The 21,996-nt window shown below is 36.0% G+C and overlaps 1 protein-coding gene and 1 long non-coding RNA gene across 2 annotated transcripts; both read left to right on the top strand.

Moving 5' to 3' along the window:
* Positions 1 to 481: 481 nt before the first annotated feature.
* LOC123704556 (putative nuclease HARBI1) lies at positions 482 to 895 on the top strand. Its single transcript, XM_045652935.1, has one exon. It carries the CDS (start codon positions 482 to 484, stop codon positions 893 to 895), a length of 414 nt encoding a protein of 137 aa, XP_045508891.1.
* Positions 896 to 6,667: 5,772 nt separating this feature from the next.
* LOC123704599 lies at positions 6,668 to 8,143 on the top strand. Its single transcript, XR_006753146.1, has 3 exons — positions 6,668 to 6,858; positions 6,960 to 7,093; positions 7,608 to 8,143. It is a non-coding gene; the product is annotated as an uncharacterized LOC123704599 (long non-coding RNA).
* Positions 8,144 to 21,996: the final 13,853 nt, after the last annotated feature.

Here is a 21,996-nt window from a genome sequence, read left to right as displayed (position 1 = left end):
CCATAGATACTGCTTTCCGAATCGGTGGTAAATGTTAAAAATACTATGTAATGACGATTCGAAAGTGCTACTAAATAGTAGTCTAATTGAATAAATGAATGTTTGAGTTTGAGTTTGATTCAAAAGGAGTGCACAAATCAACAGTATGTAGAGCTATTCACACTGTTAGCAAGGAGTTAGCGAAACTTAGATCCCATTTTATTTATATGCCAAGAAATGAAGATGAGAGGAAAGCCACTGTAAACAACTTTTACAATATTAGCCGCTTTCCAAAAGTTACAATTGCTATAGATTGCACACATGTTTACATACAATCACCTGGTGGCAATAATGCAGACTATTACCGCAATAGAAAGGACTCATTTTCACTGAATGTTCAAGTTGTTGCTGATGCCAATTGTTACATAGAAATTTTGTAGCAAGATGGCCCGGAGGAAGTCACGATAGTCACATATTTGACTCAAGCAACATCAAAGGTAGAATGGAAGATGGTGAATTTGGTGATATGTGGCTATTAGGTGATAGAGGATATGCCTTGAGGTCATTTCTTTTAACGCCTCTAGCTAATCCTACAACAGCAGGAGAGCATCTGTATAATGAAAGCCAAATAAGGACGAGAAATGTGGTTGAGAGGACATTCGGATGTTGGAAACGAAGATTTCCTGCAATTGGATCCAAGTTGAGGGTCAATTTGAAATATATGCAAGCAATTATAGTTGCAACAGCTGTTTTACAGAACATCTGTCGTAAGATGAATGAGGAACAACCCCCAGATTTAGTAGATCTTTACGAGGAGATGGACATAGTCCATGAAACTGCTCCAAACTATCAAGATAGTACTACAGCACAATTAATTTCAACATATTTTGACAGATTAGCAGCTACTTATACATGACAAATGTTTTATTTAAGATGTAAACAAAATTATTAAAATAAAAAATATTCATTTATCAGACTCGTTTATTTTATACTACAATTATTGAGCTTGAAAAGTCCAACATTTTTTAATTACAATGTACTAAACTAAACTAAAAAATGAAAACATTACAATTATGTTAATGATTATAGTTATGATGAGAGTTTCCAAAGACTACATCTATCACCAGGAGGGTTCTGATCCGCCAATATTCCAGCCGTCCAACATACATAGGAAAATAATTGTTTTTTTGTTGCTTTCTTTTGATATTAATACAGATTGATAAGCTAAAAATAATCACACATTTAGTACAGATAGAGGTGCATACCACAGGTAGGGAGTCATCATCATATGCTGATTCCAGACCATCAGCAGATAAAACCATTAAAGATCTCATCCAGTCTTTGTCGGGGTGATCACTGTTTGATGTCCCTGGTACTTGACCTCCTCCAGTCCTTCGCCTTTCTTGACGTTCCTTACTTGCTTCCTACAAATAATGCAATATTTAATTCTTTGGCGTTCGACCTGCTTAGACGGAGGTTACTGATAAAACTCGTCTATGTAAATCAACTAGACATGTAGAACTGGTAATTTTAACAACAGCACATAAAAATACTATTTACTTACTTTCCGTGCACACCTTTTCATATTATCAAATTTATATTTTAATTGTTTTAATGTTCTGTGTCTCTAGCTACTTGCGTTAAATTCCACGTGAAGGCTAAGCCATGTTTTTTCTTTCTGAGCCTGAGAAACGGCATCTGTTTTCTTACACAGTAATATGTGTTTGTTTTGATCAATTAAACGCTTAAACAGTTCAAGTTCATTGCTTGAAAAGTTAGATCCTCTTTCCCTGGAACAAAACATGTGTTATAACATTTTAGACACCAAAAGCCATGTTATAAAATAACCACGGTTGCTTAAAAAATAACATGCACTTGCACTTACTTCGATTTAACGTCCATTCTGAATACACTTGTAGTTAGTAGGTGTAAAATGGTATTTTGCTTCCGTATTTTGGTTCCCAGAATATTGAATGAGACATTCAATTTTCATGTGGTTTTATCATTTTTTAACCGACTTCAAAAAAAAGGAGGAGGTTATCAATTCGGCCGGTATGTTTTTTTTTATGTATGTACACCGATTACTCCGAGGTTTCTGAACCGATTTACGTGATTCTTTTTTTGTTCGATGCGGGATGGTGTCGAATTGGTCCCATAAAAATTTTATTCGGATAGGCCCAGTAGTTTTTATTTTATGAGCATTTTTGTCTGTATTTGTAAAAGTTTGAAGTCGGTTGTTTTTAACGCAGTTATTGACTTGTTTTGATAGAAGCTGATTGCAATATTTTTGTTTTTGATTAGGTACAACGATTGATCTCAATTTGACCAATGTAAATTTAAGTTGTTTTGATAATAAGTGTTATTGAAGACATTGCTAATGATAATTATGTTGTTTGGTTATTAGAATTTTTGGAAAGTCATATGAACCAACATAAAAAATTGATTGTTGATTAGGTAGTCTATGATTATTTTGTTTTTATATTGATAAAAATTTATAAATATGTTTTTTTTGTTTCTTAATTTGTGTCATTTAATTAAAATTATGTGAACAAATTAATCTATTTGTTTAATTTATACAACTAACCTACTTATGTCATAACGACCGGAAGTCCTATTTATAGAACGAAAGATACCTAAACACAAATATGCTCAATATCTTTATTAAAAAATACTAAAAAACATTTGTTTTAGTGAAAACCCTGGAAACCCTTAGTTTATGTTTTATTTAACTTGAAAGGTCTCGGCCTTTGCAGCAATAATGATTTGATGCTTTATTTAGTACATTCGGCCGTAGTCGCAAGTGATTTTAAAAGTTTGACTTAGACTGTTTGGGCAGTATGGAGAATTTTGAAACGCGAAGGACTGCATCCCTATCACTTTCGTCGTGTTCAAGAAGTCACAGAACCAGACCATGCAGTGCGCGCTACATTTTGCTCGTGGATCCTTAGAAGTGTGCGACAATACCCACAATTTTTAAGAAAAATAATGTGGACTGACGAAGCAAAGTTTACAAGAGCGGGCATCGTCAACCATCGGAACGAACATTTATGGATGGAGAAAAACCCACGAGCAGTACGACCAAGCACATTTCAACATGAATTTTCGGTGAATGTTTGGGCAGGTATCATCGATGACCAACTAATTGGACCCATTGACGCAAACATTAGATGGACGGGGATTTTTAGAATTTTTAAGAAGAAATTTTTTGGATTCATTGGTCGATTTGCCGCTTAGCTACCGAAGAGGAATGTGGTTGCAGTTGGACGGTGCGCCAGCGAATTTTGCTCGTCCCGTTAGAGAGTATTTAAATGCTCACTATTCGCCATGGATAGGTCGTTGTGGAACCGTGGCTTGGCCACCGCACTCACCAGACATCACGCCGCTTGATTTTTTTTATGGGGATGGATGAAGCAACGTGTTTATTTTAATGTACCGAGCTCCAGGGACGAACTGGTCCAAAAAATAATGTCTGTGGGTGATGAAATCAGAGCTGATCAGAACATGATTCGTCGAGCTACAAGCCATGTAGCAGTGCGAGCGACGGCTTGCCTATTAAATTCAGGTGGACATTTTGAACAATTTCTGTGCTGAATGTGTCCATTTTAATAGTATTATTAAAATTTAAATTAAAGTCTTATTCCTTTTATTGGTTTGTTTTTATTTATTGTGTTACTAACACTAATCTAACGTATCGCTTACCATAGTGTCAAACTCAAACTCTAATAGCGTTTATGTTTTTAGACCTAGAGTTATGATTGTGGTACCACTTTGTAGGTAATTGAGAGGGCTTTCAAAAACACAAATAAAATTAATACGTTAAGGGGCCAGTTTTTGCAAAAAAATGAAAAATGTAAAAAAATTACGTAAATTTTTCAACAAATTTCACATTTAAGTTTCTTTTTTAATTTCCTGACTAAATTGTATGCTTTGTTTTATTATTAGAGGAAAGATAATACTATTCCCCAATGATTACAATTTTTTTTATACCTGTATGCCCTCTGAATACAAAAACACAATGTTTTCTTTCAAACATGGCATTTTTTAAAATCAAAAAACAAAAATGGCGGCCGTTCCAAGGGGGGAGGGGTAGACCCCTCTTAAGGACTTAAATCGTGGTTGAAATGGTCTATTCTAAACGTCTTTCAAATATCTCTAGTACGTAACCAAACACACTGTATAATATTAGTATGGATATACATACTATAATAAATCTGTAGAAGGGTCAATTCTGTATCTACATTGAAAATATTGACAAAATAAATAGCAGGGGGTGTTAGTCTAGACATGGGGCGGGTAGTGGTTTTGGTACCCGGCAGCGCTTATAGGTCGTTTGACGTGCGTCTCGCTTGCCCGCTCGGGCGCAACTAACTTGAACTTTGCGTAGGTGACGACGACGGACGGCTAACGGGACGGGAGCAGGGGGACTGTTTTTGTTTATTTTAGCCTTGACCGAGCGTGAAAACGTACGAAATTTGATAACTTTCTTTTGCTTTTATCAATTTATAGTAGACATAGGGGCGGGTAGTGGATTTTTTGCCGGGTACCCGGCAGCGCTTATAGGTCGTCGCAGATGACGCAGGGCCTTATTTTGGTCTTGTTTCGAAGAAGCTGCTGATAACAAAGCGGCAACTAGCAGAGCTCAACCAAAAAATTCTGCAGCTTCTGAATTGGATCATTACTTAAGCACGGCTAGGGCTGCAAAGAAATACCGATCCGTACAAATGGTGCGGATTTAACAGAGGGCATTACCCCATATTAAGTAAGGTGTCGGCAAAGTATCTCTCCACACCAGCAAGCTCCATATACAGTGAGCGGCTATTTTCAGAAGCAGGGCTAGTTTATGAAAAAAAAGAAGCCGCTTAAATGCTGCTCGCGCAGAAAAGTTAACTTTTCTGCATCATAATCTGCCAATACTAAAATATGAATATTAAAATTTGTGTCCCAATAAATGATTATAAAACTTACAATTTTTTTTCTGCTCCTGTAAAATTACCCGGCGCTGCCGGGTACCCGGCCACATTACCCGGTATCCGGCCGGATCCTCAAAAAAGTGCCGGATCCATGCCGGGTAAAGGGTAAAGTAATCCGCAAACCAAGAATGGTTTTAGCCTACAACAAAACAACGCAGTTGATATGAGCGATCAAATGGGCGCACATTCCTCGCCACTACGTAAAACGGTAGGGGAGAGTGGGGTAAACGCGAACTTATGCGATGCTGTTTAAAAAACTGCCAAAGTCTGGCCGAAAACCTATTATTTACAGACGAGCAGGAAATACAACTTGTAGATTACATCATAAAGTGTAGTAAACTCTATTATGGCTTAACCATAAAAAAAATTCGCCAAATCGCGTACCAATATGCAGAGAAAAACAAACTTCCGCACAATTTCGACCGAGTAAAACATCAAGCTGGAAAAGACAGGTATTACAGTTTTATGAAAAGACATCCCAGCGTATCCTAGTAAACTGACCGAGTTTTCGAAACAAATCTGTATACAGTTTTGACCATCAAAACCCATATAGGGTTTGTAGATTGTGGCAATAATATAAGTAGTGGTCAATTAGCTAAGGAAGTCCTTGCCTTTATGCTAACTGCTATAAATGGTAGTTGGAAAATACCTTTAGGGTACTTTTTAATAGATGGTATTTCGGCATATCAAAAAACCAATTTAGTTCAGACCTGTATCAAAACCGTTCATGTTGAATGTGGAGTAGAAATTTTACCACTTACATTCGATGGCTGTCCAACAAACTTGGCAATGGCTAAATTATTAGGGTGTTGTTTACAAGATACTCAAATAGATCCTACTTTCCAAGTAGGTGACAAAAAAATTATTATATACCCAGATCCATCACATATATTAAAATTAGTACGGAATACTTTGGCTCAGAAAGGACCCATCATTGATAGGCAGGGACGCACTATTTCCTGTGAATACATCAAACATTTAATTGACTTGCAGGAAAATGAAGGGCTTCACCTAGCTAATAAACTGAAAAGATCTCATATGAATTTTAGGCAACAGATCATGAAAGTAAAGTTGGCTGTTCAGACTTTCAGTAACTCTGTTGCTGATGCCATAGAATTTTGTAACGAAGAACTTAAAATTAGAATTTATTAAAAATATAAATGACTTATTTTACATATTAAATTTAAGAAATATGAATGCATATACAAATAAAAACCACTATTCGAGGGAAACTTTTTAAATACTAAATTGATTCTTGAACAAATATATCAATATTTAATGAAGTTATGTTTAGGTGGCATGCCCATCCTTAATACAAACCGAAAGACTGGATTTTTGGGCTTTATGATTTGTTTACGAGGGATAATTTTTCTATACGAAAATTATGCCAGAAGTGAATCCTTACAATTTCTGTTTACGTATAAGCTTAGCCAAGATCACTTGGAGTATTTCTTTAGCGCGATTAGGGCTAAAGGTGGATATAACAATAACCCTACAGCCAAACAATTTAAATCCCTTTCAAACGGATGCTAGTCCATGGTGAACTTAAACATATCACTACGGGTAATTGCATTCCTTTACAGGCAATAAATATACTAACATATACCAAACCGGAAATTGCATAATAAAACAACTGAAATAATTAAACTAATAGATGAAACTGATGATTCTGAGATACGTGATATTGATTTTATACACACTATGGATGACCACGACTATTTAAGTGATCCTAGTAAACTGACCGAGTTTTCTAAACAAATTATTATTTACATTGCAGGGTTTGTTGTAAGTCAATTGAAAAAAGAACTTAAGTGTCCTGATTGTACGTCAGTTTTGACTGCTGATAAATTTTGCATTTACTGCGCGCCAGCCCGGAGCAATTTTCTGCTCTAATAGAATTCATGGAAAGGTACTATAAAAAAAATACAGTTTTGATTCCAAACTTACTTCAATATTCCTATAAAAAACAATGAAATCATAAATACCAAGTGCTTCGTTGGTGTGTTATAGGTATGGTGACCTCTCTCGACCTCAGCGGGGACTTCAGGGTGTAGTAAAAGCCGACCAAATGTGGGAAAGGCTGACAGTCTTATTAAATTCAGTTGGTGGTGGGGTAAATAAATCACAAGATATTGTGGAAGAAAGTAAGTTTGAACTTGCACCTTGTTAACGTAGGTATTTTAATTTTTCACCCCTCATTTATTTTACTATTGCTATTTTCGTGCACTGCATTAACTCACAGCATGTAAACCTAAAGGTCTGGGCAGATTGGAAAACAAAAACTAAAAAAAAAGAAGATGATAATTTCCAACCACATAAATGGTACTGGTGGTGGCCCAAGCAGCAAGCTGTCTCTAACAGTTTTGGAAGACCGAGTCTGTTCCATACTGGTAGAGACTGCTGTTCTTGGTCAAGCTTGCATTCAAGAACATGGCTTTGATGATAGTACTATTATATAATAGCAACTTTACCTTTTACGCCTATTCCTCTGTAACTTGCATGGCCTATAATAGTATTTATATTTGTTTTGAAAGAGATTACATATGAGCCAATTTCAACTTGTGTAAAATGAATTTATTAAATAAACAAAACAAATAAACAGCTTGAAAATCTATACTAATACTAATATTATAAAGCCGAAGAGTTTGTTTGAACAAGGAATCGCAGCTTAACGCCATTTGACCGGGCAGCGACAGAATTTGTGACGGTTGAACAAAGACGCCTTGCACTGGAGGAGACGCGAGAGAAGCTCCTCCATGAGCGGGAAAGGGAACGGGAAAAACTCTTACATGAACGAGAAAGGGAGCGTGAGCAGCTCCTCCATGAAAGAGAAATGGAGCGACTGCGACTGGAGTCGCAAAAGTGTGAGGCAAATCGCGAGCAATCCCGCGTGGTGCAGCAAATAGCTGTTATCGGGCAAAGGTTGCTCGAGAGATTGCTTCAAGGGCCATTATCTTAAATGTATAATAGCGGCAGTACACATGGGGCCAAGGTGTTGGGCCAACGTATTGGGAAAAAATGAAGGATATCAAGATTCCTGTTCACACATTGGCTTACTGATTATTCTGCATTGGCGCTTCAAAGATGGACGTAGGCCGTAGAAGTTCTTGCAGCCGCGGCAATTTATTTATACAGTACGTTTAATTATTACGTCCATGTGCACCAATAACAATGAGTGTACTCAGCCGTCTGCGATGATACCATTTTCCAATCTCTATTTCTCTTTTTTTATTTCTGTATAAAACATTATTAAAATAATTTTTTGATTTTTTGAAAAGGGCAGCGGCGAGCCCGCGACCGGCGTTTCCAATATGACGGCTCTGCTGCAGGCTGCGAAGAGAGCTGTCGTAATTGTAGACGACCGTCCCGCCAAACGGCCATCCATGTCCGGAGCTGCCGACGACGACGCCCAAAGGGAAAGGAGTGGGCAAGAAGACGAAAAAATAAATGTATTATTTTAAAAAGTTTTTTTTATTGTGTTTTTGATTTGTCACAAATCAATGTCAATAATTGGCTACGTATAGCCACGACTCGGAAAGCGAGTTGTGGTGTTACGAGTAACATATTACGACTACTCGTGTAATGTAACAAACGAATATCGCTTGGTCAAAGAAAAGTCAGTGTATAGACACCCTCGACCCATATTTTAGATGCCTTCGAAACAATACGAGATGAACAATGAACGCAGAGGTGCGGCCCGCCACACTCGAAGTAAGTTTTGTAAGTTGAATGGACGCGCATACGCGCCCGCAAGCACAATATGTTAAAAGACCGAAATACGCGCATGTGCATTGGCCGCTCTAAATGGGTTAAAATGTGTGCATTTTACATTTAATTTAATTGTAACTAGGTAGGTCCCTATAAAACGAAACTTTAAAGAGTACGGACGGATGTATTGATTGGTGATATTTGATATTATTTATGTAATAAAGCACAATTTGATCAAATTGAGCATGCATTGTATATTGTTATTTAATTTTTTTAGAACAAGTAACTGTTTTATACTATTTTACTCATTTTATAAATACATATATTCATTTTTTATCGCAAATGTATGAAAGTGAGTTATGAATAACATCTAAAATAATATAATAAATAGAAAATAAAACATCTAATTTATTAAGTCATATGGTTTTTATTTTTGTGTAGTTCACGACGTGGATACTAAATTATTCCTTCATGTCGGCGCTTTTGCTTCTGATGGTGCAAATGTAATGATGGGACTCCATCATTCAGTAATGACGCTACTAAAAGCCGACGTAGAAAATTTATTTGTGATAAAATGTATATGTCACTCATACCATTTATGTGCGCCTTACGCTTGCAGCAAAATACCTCAGTTTGTTGATGAAGTTGTAAGGGAAATATACAATAATTATTTCTCTTCTAGTCCCAAAAGATCAGCTGAAGGCTTTCAGTTATTCTGCAATTTAAAAATACACAAATTATTACATCCATGTCAGACGAGGTGGCTGTCAGTGCACGCAGCTATATCTAGAATTTTGGAGCAGTATCAGGCTCTGAAATTATTTTTCATTCATGCGTCACTAAATGAACAGCAAATAGCAGAACAGCAATGAACAGCAACAAATATATTAAACAAAATAAATGACCCAACAACATTAATCTTTCTGCAGTTTCTAGATTTTGTATTACCGAAAGTCATCAAAAGGTGTATCCATAATTCTCATTTAACACAGAAAGAGTTGCCGACAATTGCTCAACTTTAAAAAAAATAAATAAAAGAAGATATAAATTTAGAAGGATCCGCAACGAGTTTAAGGAGAATTATAAATGAAATTGGGAAAAAAACTGAAGACAATCGCAAATTATTAATTGAACATACAAATATTCGCTGTTAGCGAATTGAATATTTGCGTGAAATAACGAAATATCGTGCAGAAGGAAGACCGATAGTTTACACCGACGAATCGTATGTCAATTCATCGCATACCACTTCGAAAGCATGGAGTGATGGTAGCACTGAAGGTTTAAAAAGACATAAAAAGGGTCAACCTGTCGTCATTGTACATGCTGGATCCAAATCAGGATTTGTACCCAACCGCCGGCCTTTTGATGTTTAAAGGAGGTACGAAAACCGGAGATTACCATGATAACATGAACTATAATTATTATGAAAAATGGATACGCACACAACTTTTGCCGAATCTCCCACCGAGATCGGTGATATATAATGCACCTTATCATAACAAATTAGAGGATGCAGCGCCGACGTTAAATAGCAAAAAGGCAGAATTGGTGCGACAAAAAATACCCCTTGCAGTTCTGACATGTTGAAACCAGAACTGTATAAATTAATTTCTATACATAAAGAAAATGTCAAAACAAATAATATTGATAAAATTTTAGAAGAACACAATCAAATTACGGCTTCCACCTTACCATCCCGACTTAAATCCCATAGAAATGGCTTGGGCCTCCATAAAAGGTTACGTGGCGAAAAATATCACAAATAATATAAGTAAACAATATTATGAAACTAGTGGAGGAAAAAGTAAATAGCATGAGTGAACAGGAGTGGACTGCACTATGCGACAAAGTTATTAATATTGAGGAAGAATATAAGAAAAGTGATGTCATCATAGATAAAATATGAATATCAATTGGGAAAAGATATGTACAATTTGTAGTGACGGAGCAAAAGCCATGACTGGTGCGAACAGTGGATTTATTACAAGACTGAAAGAACAGATGCCAAACGCTTAATGGACGCATTGCTTTCTTTATCGCCAAGCTCTTGCCGTCAAAACCTTGCCACAGGAATACAGTCAGGTTCTAAATATTATTTATTTATTTATGCTTTATTGCTCAAGATTAATTACAAATTGAGACTTAACCTAGGATACATTGTAACAAACGGCGGTCTTATCGCTAAAGAGAGATTTCTTCCATTATTATAAAAATTGTATATAAAAGTTGCAGACACGAACGACTGTTTCGAAAAATTTGTGAAGATATGGTAGCACTCCAACAAAATTTATTATATCATACTGAGGTTAGATGGTTGTCAAGAGGCAAAGTACTTGCCAGAGTTTTGGGACTTCGCGCTGAACTTTTAATGTATTTGCAGCAGGCCAAGTCAGAATACTCCAAATTTATTTGTGACCCGGAATTCCTTTTGAAATTGGCTTTTCTTTCTGATTTATTTGAGCATTTAAATATATTAGAGTAGAAGGGCGGCATTTGGAAAATGTAATTTTCAGGAGATAAAATCCGCTCTCGTTTTCTTTTGACTTTAATAAAAAAATTTGTTTAGAAATAATACTTCTTTTTTTTACAAGCCACCAAACATTGAAATCTGCCACTGGACACCCTGTATTACCTTTGTCTTTTCTAATCCTTTTAGTTTCAGTTCTCGGTGTTAAATTGTCAATGGAAAAGGTCGAAAATGGCTTGCAGTGTTGAATAGCTGGAAAAATCGGACTGATGAGAAAGTGGTTCATGATTTAAGTTACCAACAAAGTACGGACAAAAATCATTTATGCAATCCATATCTAAATGAACATTCAGAAGATGATGGATGAGGTGAAATAATAAATACAACGTTACAATCAAACATACCTTTTTAGAGAAAGGACACACTGAACAAGAAGGAGATAGTGTTCAGGCGTTGATTGAACGATGCTCGAATAATAAGTTCATTTATACTCCTTTTGAATGGTTTGCTTTAGTGCGTTGGGCTAAGAAAGACGGAAGACCTTATAATGTAATTAAGATGGATCATACAAATTTTTTTCGATTATAAGTCAACACTAGACAGTAGATATTGGACAAAAGATATACAAGGCGTGTGCAATGGAAAAAGATTAATGAATTAAAAGTACTTGCTGGAGAACCAAATAGACTTCTCTACAAATATATTTAAGCTGAACAGAACTACAAGACCATTGTGACTAACACAAGACGGCGTCGACAACAAAATAACTCTACTGTAGAACTGCTTTCTCATAATGCGTTGCCAATACCTCAAGCTATAAAAACGATTTATTGAAGTCTTTGTAACAGTGATGTAATTCCACCATTTTAACAAAACCTCCCCGTAGCCCTACATCTATATATCACTTTACCTGATTCTGATAGAGATTCAGAATACAATTCAAAATACATTTCAAATTTTCAACTGTCTATTTTACGATTATTTACTATGCTAGCTTTAAACTTTATTAAATTCATGAAAACTATGAGGTATGTGAGGTGTCCCGGGGCTAAAGCAACTACGGGGTTATTGTAACTAAATCACATATCTCCCTTATACGATTTTTGAATATAACGCTATCTATGAAGTACGTAATGTATCATATTGTAACATGTAAATTATAGATGGAAGCACTGCCGCTAGAAATGTCGGTAAAACAGGTAGTCTATCTGTCAAACCGTCATTTTGAAACAGATTTTTACAAACGCACGCGGAATTTACGAAAAATATGTTTCGAAATCTTTTATTGCTGGTGTAAGGCTGGCTGGAGAATTTTTAAAAAAAATTTTATGGACCGACGAATCCAAATTTGACAAGGACGGCATAGCAAATTATCACAATTTGCATTACTGGGCGTCAAGAAAAAAACCCGACAAAACTGAAAGAAACTGCATCACAACGAACATTTTCACTAAACGTGTGGATGGGCATTATTAATGATAAATTGATTGGCCCATATTTCTTGACCCAGAACTTAAATGGTCAACATTATGAAGATTTTTTGAGAAACGAGCTACCCGCACTATTGACCAGCGTACCTGAGGATATTAGAAATAATTTAATGTTTCAACATGATGGATGCCCAGCTCATTATCGCCGTTAGTAACGTTGCAGTGTTAGGCAGTGGCTAGATGCAAATTACCCTAACAGGTGGATAGGCAGAGGTGGACCAGTGCCATGGCCTGCAAGAAGTCCCGACCTAACGCCGTTAGATTTTTATGTCTGGGGTCATATGAAGGACTTGGTTTATGTGACACCAATCAGATCTGTAGAAGAATTGAGAGAGAAAATTATTCACGCAGCAGACCAAATGGGCCAATCTTTTTTTTCTAGAACAACAAAAACCGAGGTGCAAAAACGTGTCCGCACATGTATCAGGAATAGAGGGTCACACATTGAACATGATGTGTAAATAAAAAAAAATGTTCGTGAATTCATTTGTTTTATTTTTGCTTTTCAAAGTAATTCTACTCCGTTTTAAGATTCAGCTTACCTTTGTCAAATAAAAATTGTAATTTAAAATTCTTTTTAGGCACTTAAATATTGACTATTATACCTTTTTGCATAGCTTATTAGATGACGAAGTTTTATCAGTAATTTGTACGTTTAGCTTCATAGTGATTTTTTAAGCTGCACTTTAACTTGAGTGACGTTAGTTTATGCAAATAAATAAAAAATATGTTTATTTTTAACCATTAATTATTAAGCATTTATTGATATGTTTAGGGGTTATGATGTTATGTTGCTAAGTCCTCTACTAGTAAAAAATATGTTTAATAACATTTTACCACCCATTTTTTTAAATAAGTTCAAAAAGGGGTAAAAGTTGTAATTTTTTCAAAAATCACAAAGTTAAATATCAATCGAAAACCGTTAACTTTCGGATATACATATAGGGGATTAAATTTGTTGCATTTGAGTTCCCCGATCTATTCTTTACGGGAATACGTCCAGTTACAAGTAACCCTGTAGAGCTAGAGTCACGGGATCGCGAATCTAGCGCTGAACGTTCGCAGCGTCTTGCTGAAAATAGAGCTAGGGTTTCACAGTCACGGGCTCGCGAATCTAGCACTGAATGCTCACAACGGCTTATGGAACAGAGACACAGGCAACGGTCCGTAAGTACAGAGTTTTGACACACAGTAACAGATCGGCGGCATTTACTTATGATCACTAAATCGATTATGCTAACCAGAACTTTGTTCAAATAGGAGCAATGAATAAGATATGCCCTAAATGTTTTGCAAAAATGGTCTGATGAAGCAAATGGTATGTGTTGCGCGTCTGGAAAAGTTATTCTTCCTAATATTGAAGAACCACCAGAACCAATGAAAAGCCTTTTAACAAATAATCATACATTGTCGGCGCATTTTTTGAATAGCGTACGTAGGTACAATAGCCTCTTTCAAATGACTTCGTTTGGGGCAAAAGAAATTCGAGACGGTAATTTTATGCCCACCTTTAAGGTTGAAGAACAAGTTTATCATCTGATAGATAGTCCTTTTAAAAGAATACATTTTCCGGTAAAAATCTCAGGGCCAAACATTCAATTTAGTAGGGATTGACTTGCTTAAAGAATGTTTTACTCATGGACAATTGTAAATTGGCCTATCCCGAGTCGGAACTCCAGAACATCGAGTAATTTTACTGACACAAAACAAAACTACGACAAATGTCTATAGGGAAGTACTGAGACACTGAAGTTCTACAAATAAAACTTTTTCAAATGTTAGGTACAAGAATTTTTATCAAAAATATTGAATCTCTGTTTTTTTAACAATTTATACGGATCCGGTTCAACTCTTACATTTTGTTGATAACGCTGAATTTCAGCCTAATATGCAAGCTATGACAAAACGTTGTCGTTGCCGCTGCCGTATAGGATCGTAGCTTCATTGAAAAAAGAGTCAAGGAGACGAATGAATATGCTTGGCAAACCATAGTCAATATTAGTAAAGTAGATGGCTTCTGTTTACGATTGCGGCTCAATCAATGGGAAGAAATAATTTAGAATTTTACAAGTTTTTTGGTATAATACTGTACATAAATCTATATTATAAGAATCGTATAGAAGAATATTGGACAACTGGAGTTTTAGCGATGCCGGAATAAATACGAAAAATAATGGGAATAAAACGGTTTTTTTTATTATAGTAATCCGATTTTTACATTTTGTGAACAATTTTGAACTAGGCATTAAATTGTATTTTTTTTTAGCTAGCAAACGAGCAGAGTGTTGAGCGATACACGCCGCCCATAAGCATCCACTCCACTGGGAAGTGATGTGTTGCTGTCCTCAGGAAAGGAAAGAGAGGGATATATGTATCCATGGAAACGATCACAGAACAGCTAAAATAGCCCGTAAATGTCGTGCAACATTATGATGAGAAATTAAATTTAGTTTTGTTGTTATAAGATCCACTTGTAAGTAAAGTACTTATGTAAAACATTTCATAATCCTTATAAATAACTCTTATAAAAAAAATGTCTGAAATATAGTCGACAGAGACACGGTCGAGAGTGGATGTGCGTCTGCGCATATTATCATGTGTTGTCGAGCCAGTGCAGCTATAGTGATAAGTGTGATACCACATGCATTACACTAGAGAAGGCTAAATTACTTTGGAGGTAGAGATACGCTAAAATAAAGTCTGACCCAGAAAAATACACTCTAGAGTCTAGAGAAAGGACTGTTCACCGCCCGTATGGAATCGTAGCTTTAGGAAAAAGTTAATAGTCAAGGAGACGAATGACTATGCTTACCATAGGCAAACCATAGTCAATATTAGTGAAGCTGATGGCTTCTCAGGGTCGTTTTACTCAGTACATTTTAACTCCAGTACAAAATCGTGAACACGGAATAGTTCGAACATTCGCTATAAGATGGCACCTGTGTATTTTGAACAAAATGATAAATACAATGAATTTCCCTCTTGTATGATCTTTGTTTAATACTTCACTACATAGTATAAAACAAAGTCGCTTTCTCTGTCCCTATGTCCCGTTGTATGCTTAAATCTTTAAAACTACGCAACGGATTTTGATGCGGTTTTTTTTAAATAGATAGAGTGATTCAAGAGGAAGGTTATTAGGTTTTAGACAAAGCGGGCGAAGCCGCGGGCGGTAAGCTAGTAACATTATAAACGTAAAGATATAACTTATTTTATATCAATTTTAGTCTTAAAAGTCTTCGGCATGTGTAAATAATATAAAATAAATTTTGTGCATACTTGTTGGAACGGAACGTCAACATCTCTGATCAAACAAATTACGAACACACGGAAAACTTCCTCAGACCATTAAAATAATTCTACAAACTCACTCAAGACATTCATCCTATCTCATTCACTCGCAGAAATTTATTCAACTAGCATATTGTATGTATTTTCGTAGTTAAGAATTTACCTCTGTATAAACTGTGTAAATAGACGTAAGCTGGAAGAGACTGTTCTCCACAACACAGGGAATCCTAGTGTGGAGATTAATGCATTGTATTATCTACCAAATGTTTATGTAATAATAAAGATTTTTGTATTTTTGTATTTTTTTTTGTATGTGTCAATGTCATGTTCAAAAAGTTTATATTTTTCTTTTTATGGTAGTTTTCGCGTTATTTTGGATTTTCTCACGACGCTCTGTTACATTTCTTTGACCTGTGCTCTGTTTTGGACGCCGACAACTCTGTTTTTTATCCGAACCCGGCTACATTTCATGGACCCCGATTTGCTGCAATGGCGGCAGAAAAAAAGTGTTGTGTGCCAAAGTGCGTGAAGAAGTGAAAATTACGTGCAGGTTTCTTACATTCAGTTGGTGTAAGGCCACAAATAAATTATTAAGCGGTATAAATAAACACTTCGATTCTGAAGACTCCATTCAAGTAGAAGCTTTTAATTATTGCAATAAAAGAAGAGGAAATAAATGATATTTATCTCATTTGAGTGTTTTAATTTTATTAAACCCCCGAAATCGAATAAAATTATAAAACTAGAAATTGAAAAGAAAAGCCTGGGGGGAACGCTCTAGGTAATGAGTTGTAGTTCGAACATTGCGTAATAGTTGTCGCTAGTAGGAGACCCTGACTGAAGACTCTATACCCAGTCATAATAATGTACTCTGTGTGGCTTCTGTTCACGATTGCGGCTCAATGAATGGGAAAATATAACTGTCGCTGAATGTACAAGTTATTTGGCATAATACTGTACATAGTTCTAGAGGTATGTTACAAGAATCGTCTAGAAGAATATTGGACAACTAAGAGTTTTAGCGATGCCGGAATTACGAAAAATCATGGGTATAAACCGTTATTTTTTATTATAATCCGATTCTTACATTTTGTGAACAACTTTGAACAAGTCATTAAAATTGTATCCATGGAAACGATCACAGAACAGATAAAATAGCCCCTGTCGTGCAGCATTGTAATAAGAAATTTGAACAGTTTTATATTCCACGAAGACACCTCATCTTGCACGAATCTCTATTACTATGGAAAGGAAGGCTAAATTGGGTTCAATGCATAAGAACAAAAGCTGCGCGTGTATAGATAATCACAGATAATACAGGGTGTCCCACTGTTGGTATACTAAGCTCAAAGGAGGTTACAGTTTTGCATACGCTGAGTACGTAAAAAATACTTATAAAATTCCAGACGCAGTTTTTTTTTCAAATAGATGAATTCTTATAACTCTATATAAGAGAACAAGGATTTTCAGGAAACATTTAGCAAAAAATTTTTGATGTCTTTTTGTTGTTTAAGTATTATTTTCGTGATCAGTGTATGCAAAACTACATAATTAAAATTAATAAATAATAAATAAATAAATAAATATTTTATTTATTTCTCCTCACAATTCCCAGTCACAAAATTAATCTACATGCATACAAAAAATTATAAACAATAAGCTGGAGTTGGAGGAGCTGGTGTCTGAAATGGGTTTTAACCGGTATCACAGATCACCAGGTCCCTGCCCTCGGAACCAAAAAACACTTACAAAAATAAGTTTCACATACATAATTCAAGAGTTTGTGCTTAGGTAATAGAATTGTTCTTGCTGGTAGGTATAAAACAATATTTGGAAACTTTATAAAAAGTATATTCATGAAGCAGAGTTCATGAATATTGGCATACAGGCACAATAGGCATGTCGGAATTTAGAAAACTAATAAACAGGTTCCACCTACTCTTGCGACTCTTACATTTTGTTGACAACGCTGAACTTCAGCCTACTATGCAAGCTATGACAAAACGATGTAGTTGCCACTGCCGTATGGGATCGTAGCTTCATGGATAAAATAATCAAGGAGACGAATGACTGTTCACGATTGCGGCTCAATGAATGGGAAAATATAACTGTCGATGAATGTACACGTTTTTTGGCATAATACTGTACATAGGTCTATGTTACAAGAATCGTCTAGAAGAATATTGAACAACTAGAGTTCTAGGGATGCCGGAATCACGAGAAATCATGGGATTAAACCGTTTTTTATCCGATTCTTACATTATGTAAACAACTTTGAACTATATAAATTTATAAAGGATAGAAAAAATTCGATCACGAGGCGGGACTTGAACCCGCATCCTTCGCGCCATTCCGGGGCGGATGCCTAACCAACTCAGCCACTCGTGACCCGCCTGAGCAATCGAATTTATTCTATCCTTTCAGTTTTAAATGGCGCGAAGGATGCGGGTTCAAGTCCCGCCTCGTGATCGAATTTTTTCATCATCATCAGCCCGTATATGTTCCCACTGCTGGGACACGGGCCTCCTGTGAGGGTACAGGCCATAATCCACCACGCTGGCCAAGTGCGTGTTGGCGGATGACACATGTCGTCGAACTTTTTAATTCTTCGACATGTCGGTTTCCTCACGATGTTTTCCTTCACCGTTCGAGCAGTGGTGATGCGCAGATAAATTGAAAAATCAATTTATTTCCTGCGCGCTCGCCTGGTCTCGAACCACGGACTTATCGATTCGAAGTCTAAGGTCTCACCACTGAGCCACCACTGCGCTATTTTTTCTATCCTTTATGAATTTTTTCTATCCTTTATAAATTTATATTTATAAAGCATTTGAATGCCATAAAAACAAAAAAATATAAACTTTGAACTAGTCATTAAAATTGTATCCATGGAAACGATCACAGAACAGATAAAATAGCCCCTGTCGTGCAGCACTGTAATGAGAAATGTGAACAGTTTTATATTCCACGAAGGCATCTCATCTTGCACGAATCTCTATTACTATGAAAAGGAAGGCTAAATTGGGTTCAATGTATTAGAACAAAAGCTGCGCACTTTTTTAAATAAAACCATTTATGTTGGTTGGCGGAGATGGTTATATTATTGAAGCGTCAGGCCCATACGCAGCAACATCTTCAGTCGCATCAATAATGAAAAATATTCTACGCAACCACAATGGTCCGAGGAAAGAAGCTGTAATTACTGATTTAGAAATAATTTTTTTGGAAGCGCATGACGTATTTATTAACCGACTTCAAAAAAAAGGAGGAGGTTATCAATTCGGCCGGTATATATATATTTTTTTTTTTTTTTTTTTTATGTATGTACACCGATTACTCCGAGGTTTCTGAACCGATTTACGTGATTCTTTTTTTGTTCGATGCGGGATGGTGTCGAATTGGTCCCATAAAAATTTTATTCGGATAGGCCCAGTAGTTTTTATTTTATGAGCATTTTTGTCTGTAGGTATTTGTAAATTTTGCAAGTGCAAGTTTGAAGTCGGTTGTTTTTAACGCAGTTATCACTTGTTGTAGATAGAGGATTCCGTGGTGATGTTTCTATGCTTGAAAGTTGAAAGACACGGTTATGTCGTCTATATTCCACCTACTAAAAGCCGCGACAAAAACCAACTAACTTGCGAAGAGGCCAACAAATCGAGATTAATAATATGTTGTTGAAACTATAAATGGGAGGTTCAAACGTGACTTTAAAATGTTCAAATACAGTGTTCAACCGCTCGTTACATACCACCATGTCAGACTTCAGAATAGCCGCTGCACTAGTTAACTGCTTCCAGGAGCCGTACGAAGACAGTACACAGATCAATTTATTGAAGCGATAAATACAAGAATGAATCGACCGAATCCTTTGGCGGACCATTTGATTCAAAATAATCTAAACAGACAAAGGGCGAGGTTTGTGCGAATGGAAGCCAACGATCCACAAGTGGTGAACTTTCAAACATTCACACAGGAAGAGTTGATTTTGTTTGCTGTGAGCACGTACCACGTGAAAAGCAGCTTTGTACTGTAGCGAGCACATCAAGCGAAGCGGTGTGTATGAAAAAGAAGTTTTTGGAAACCCTGTGCCGTTGAATTTAAATGGAGTTCATTACTGTCAACTCATCAGATGTCGCATCAATTCCCGACATGTGAGCAATAGAACGTATTATAGTACATTTTATATAGAATTGCTTGCGGCTTAGTATTTCCCAATGTAAAGTGTGGTACGTAATGCACAGTTGTGGGCAATACCCTTATCATTACACGCCAGTTCAAGTAATTGAAGAAGGGGATCCATTGAGGCGACTAGAGTTTTGCAGATTTATGCTCATTGCCGACATTGAAGATCCAACTTTTTTTTGAAAATCTTGTGGACCGACGAGTCAAAATTTGATCAAGACGGCATTATCAATTATCACAACGCCCATTATTGGGCTTCTAAAGCGCAAGGTAACCCGAACAAAAAAAGGCCAAGAGGGTCACAAGAGGATTTAGTTTAAATGTGTGGATGGGGATCGTATCCGACAACTTAGTAGGGCCATACTTTTTGCCGGATAATTTAAATGGCGAAACATATGAAAACTTCTTGAGGGAGGAGTTACCCTTATTAATGCTAGACTTGCCACTTGCATTGAGACGAGGTATGTTCTTTCAACACGATGGTTGCCCAGCGCACTACAGAAGGAGCGTTCGAACTTGGTTGGACGAGAATTATCGAAACAAATGGATTGGAAGAGGTGGCACCATAGCATGGCCGGCGCGGATCCCCGACTTCACATGACCCCACATATGGATTTTTATGTGTGGGGTCATATGAGGTCTCTTGTTTACGACGAAATGACGCCGATCGCAAATATTGAAGTTTTAAAACAAAAAATTATGGATGCGGCTGAGGAAATGAGACGGAACCTGCGAAATTCTGTAGTAAAAAGTAATTTAAGAAAAAGATTGAAAATTTGTGTTAGAAATAATGGCGAACATGTGGAACACGAATTTTAAAATTATTACCGTATTTTTTTTGTTTTACTTTAGCAATTTTTACCTCAAACTAAAATATACCCTCTGCTAACTTAACTGTTATTTTGTCAATGTTTGGCCTATTTAATAGCAAGTGTTATACCTTTTTGAATAGCTAAAAAAACGTAGAAGTTTATAAAATTACTTGGAGGATAAGTGCCACACATTTTTTTTTTAGAAAAGGACCTCAAAGTTAGTTTAAATGTGTGTTTTAACTTTGAGTTCCTTTTCTAACAATTAGTGGAAGTCTGAATTGAAATTATATTTTCTTTTACCAAATCGAAATTCGGTAAAAGAAAATATAATTTCAGTTCTTCTATTTTACAGACGCAATCAACCACTGGCAACGTTTTTTTTATTTTTTATTTATTAAAAAGGTTCATCACCAGTTGTTACATATGTATCATTCTCGTTAAATAGTAACAATAGGATTTACACATTATTATGCACAACTATTACAGATGAACACTACATTCACAAAAATTAATAATAAATTAGGCGATATCTACATATAATACAAATTAAACAAAAATGAAATGTGTGTGCTCTTAACATTAAAGAATTCTGATTAACTACGGCAGGCAATATTAAAAAAAAGTTATTACATTTAACCTATAAATTACGGACATACTGACAATAATTATAATATGTGAATTTGAAAAAGAATTAAGTCATAATGTTAAGCATTGCTTTCCGAAACTTATAGAGGGAGTCTGAGAAAATATCCACTGAGTTGCTATATTTATTGTGTAAGGTGCATAGTCTAGGAATGGGGGAGTTGCGACCCAGAACAGTTCTGTTTTGACGTGCAAATAGCAAGTTCGTAATTTGTTTCCTTGGATAATGCTTAGGGATATTGAATTTAAATTGATTAAGTAGCTTCTCACAGTCAATAGCATTTTGAAAGACTTTGTACAGAAAAACCATATCCAACAGATCTCTGCGTTGTTCCAACGATATCATATTAAACTTTTTCAGTCGGCTTTCATACGATTTCAGCTTTTTTGATTCGCCTGCGCAGAACACTAAATGGTTTGTAAACCTGCGTTGAATACGCTCTAATCTGAGG

The sequence above is a fragment of the Colias croceus genome, chromosome 30 (assembly GCF_905220415.1).
Source record: "Colias croceus chromosome 30, ilColCroc2.1".
In the NCBI taxonomy this organism is placed as follows: domain Eukaryota; kingdom Metazoa; phylum Arthropoda; class Insecta; order Lepidoptera; family Pieridae; genus Colias; species Colias croceus.
This window is presented reverse-complemented; position numbering and strand designations above follow the sequence as displayed.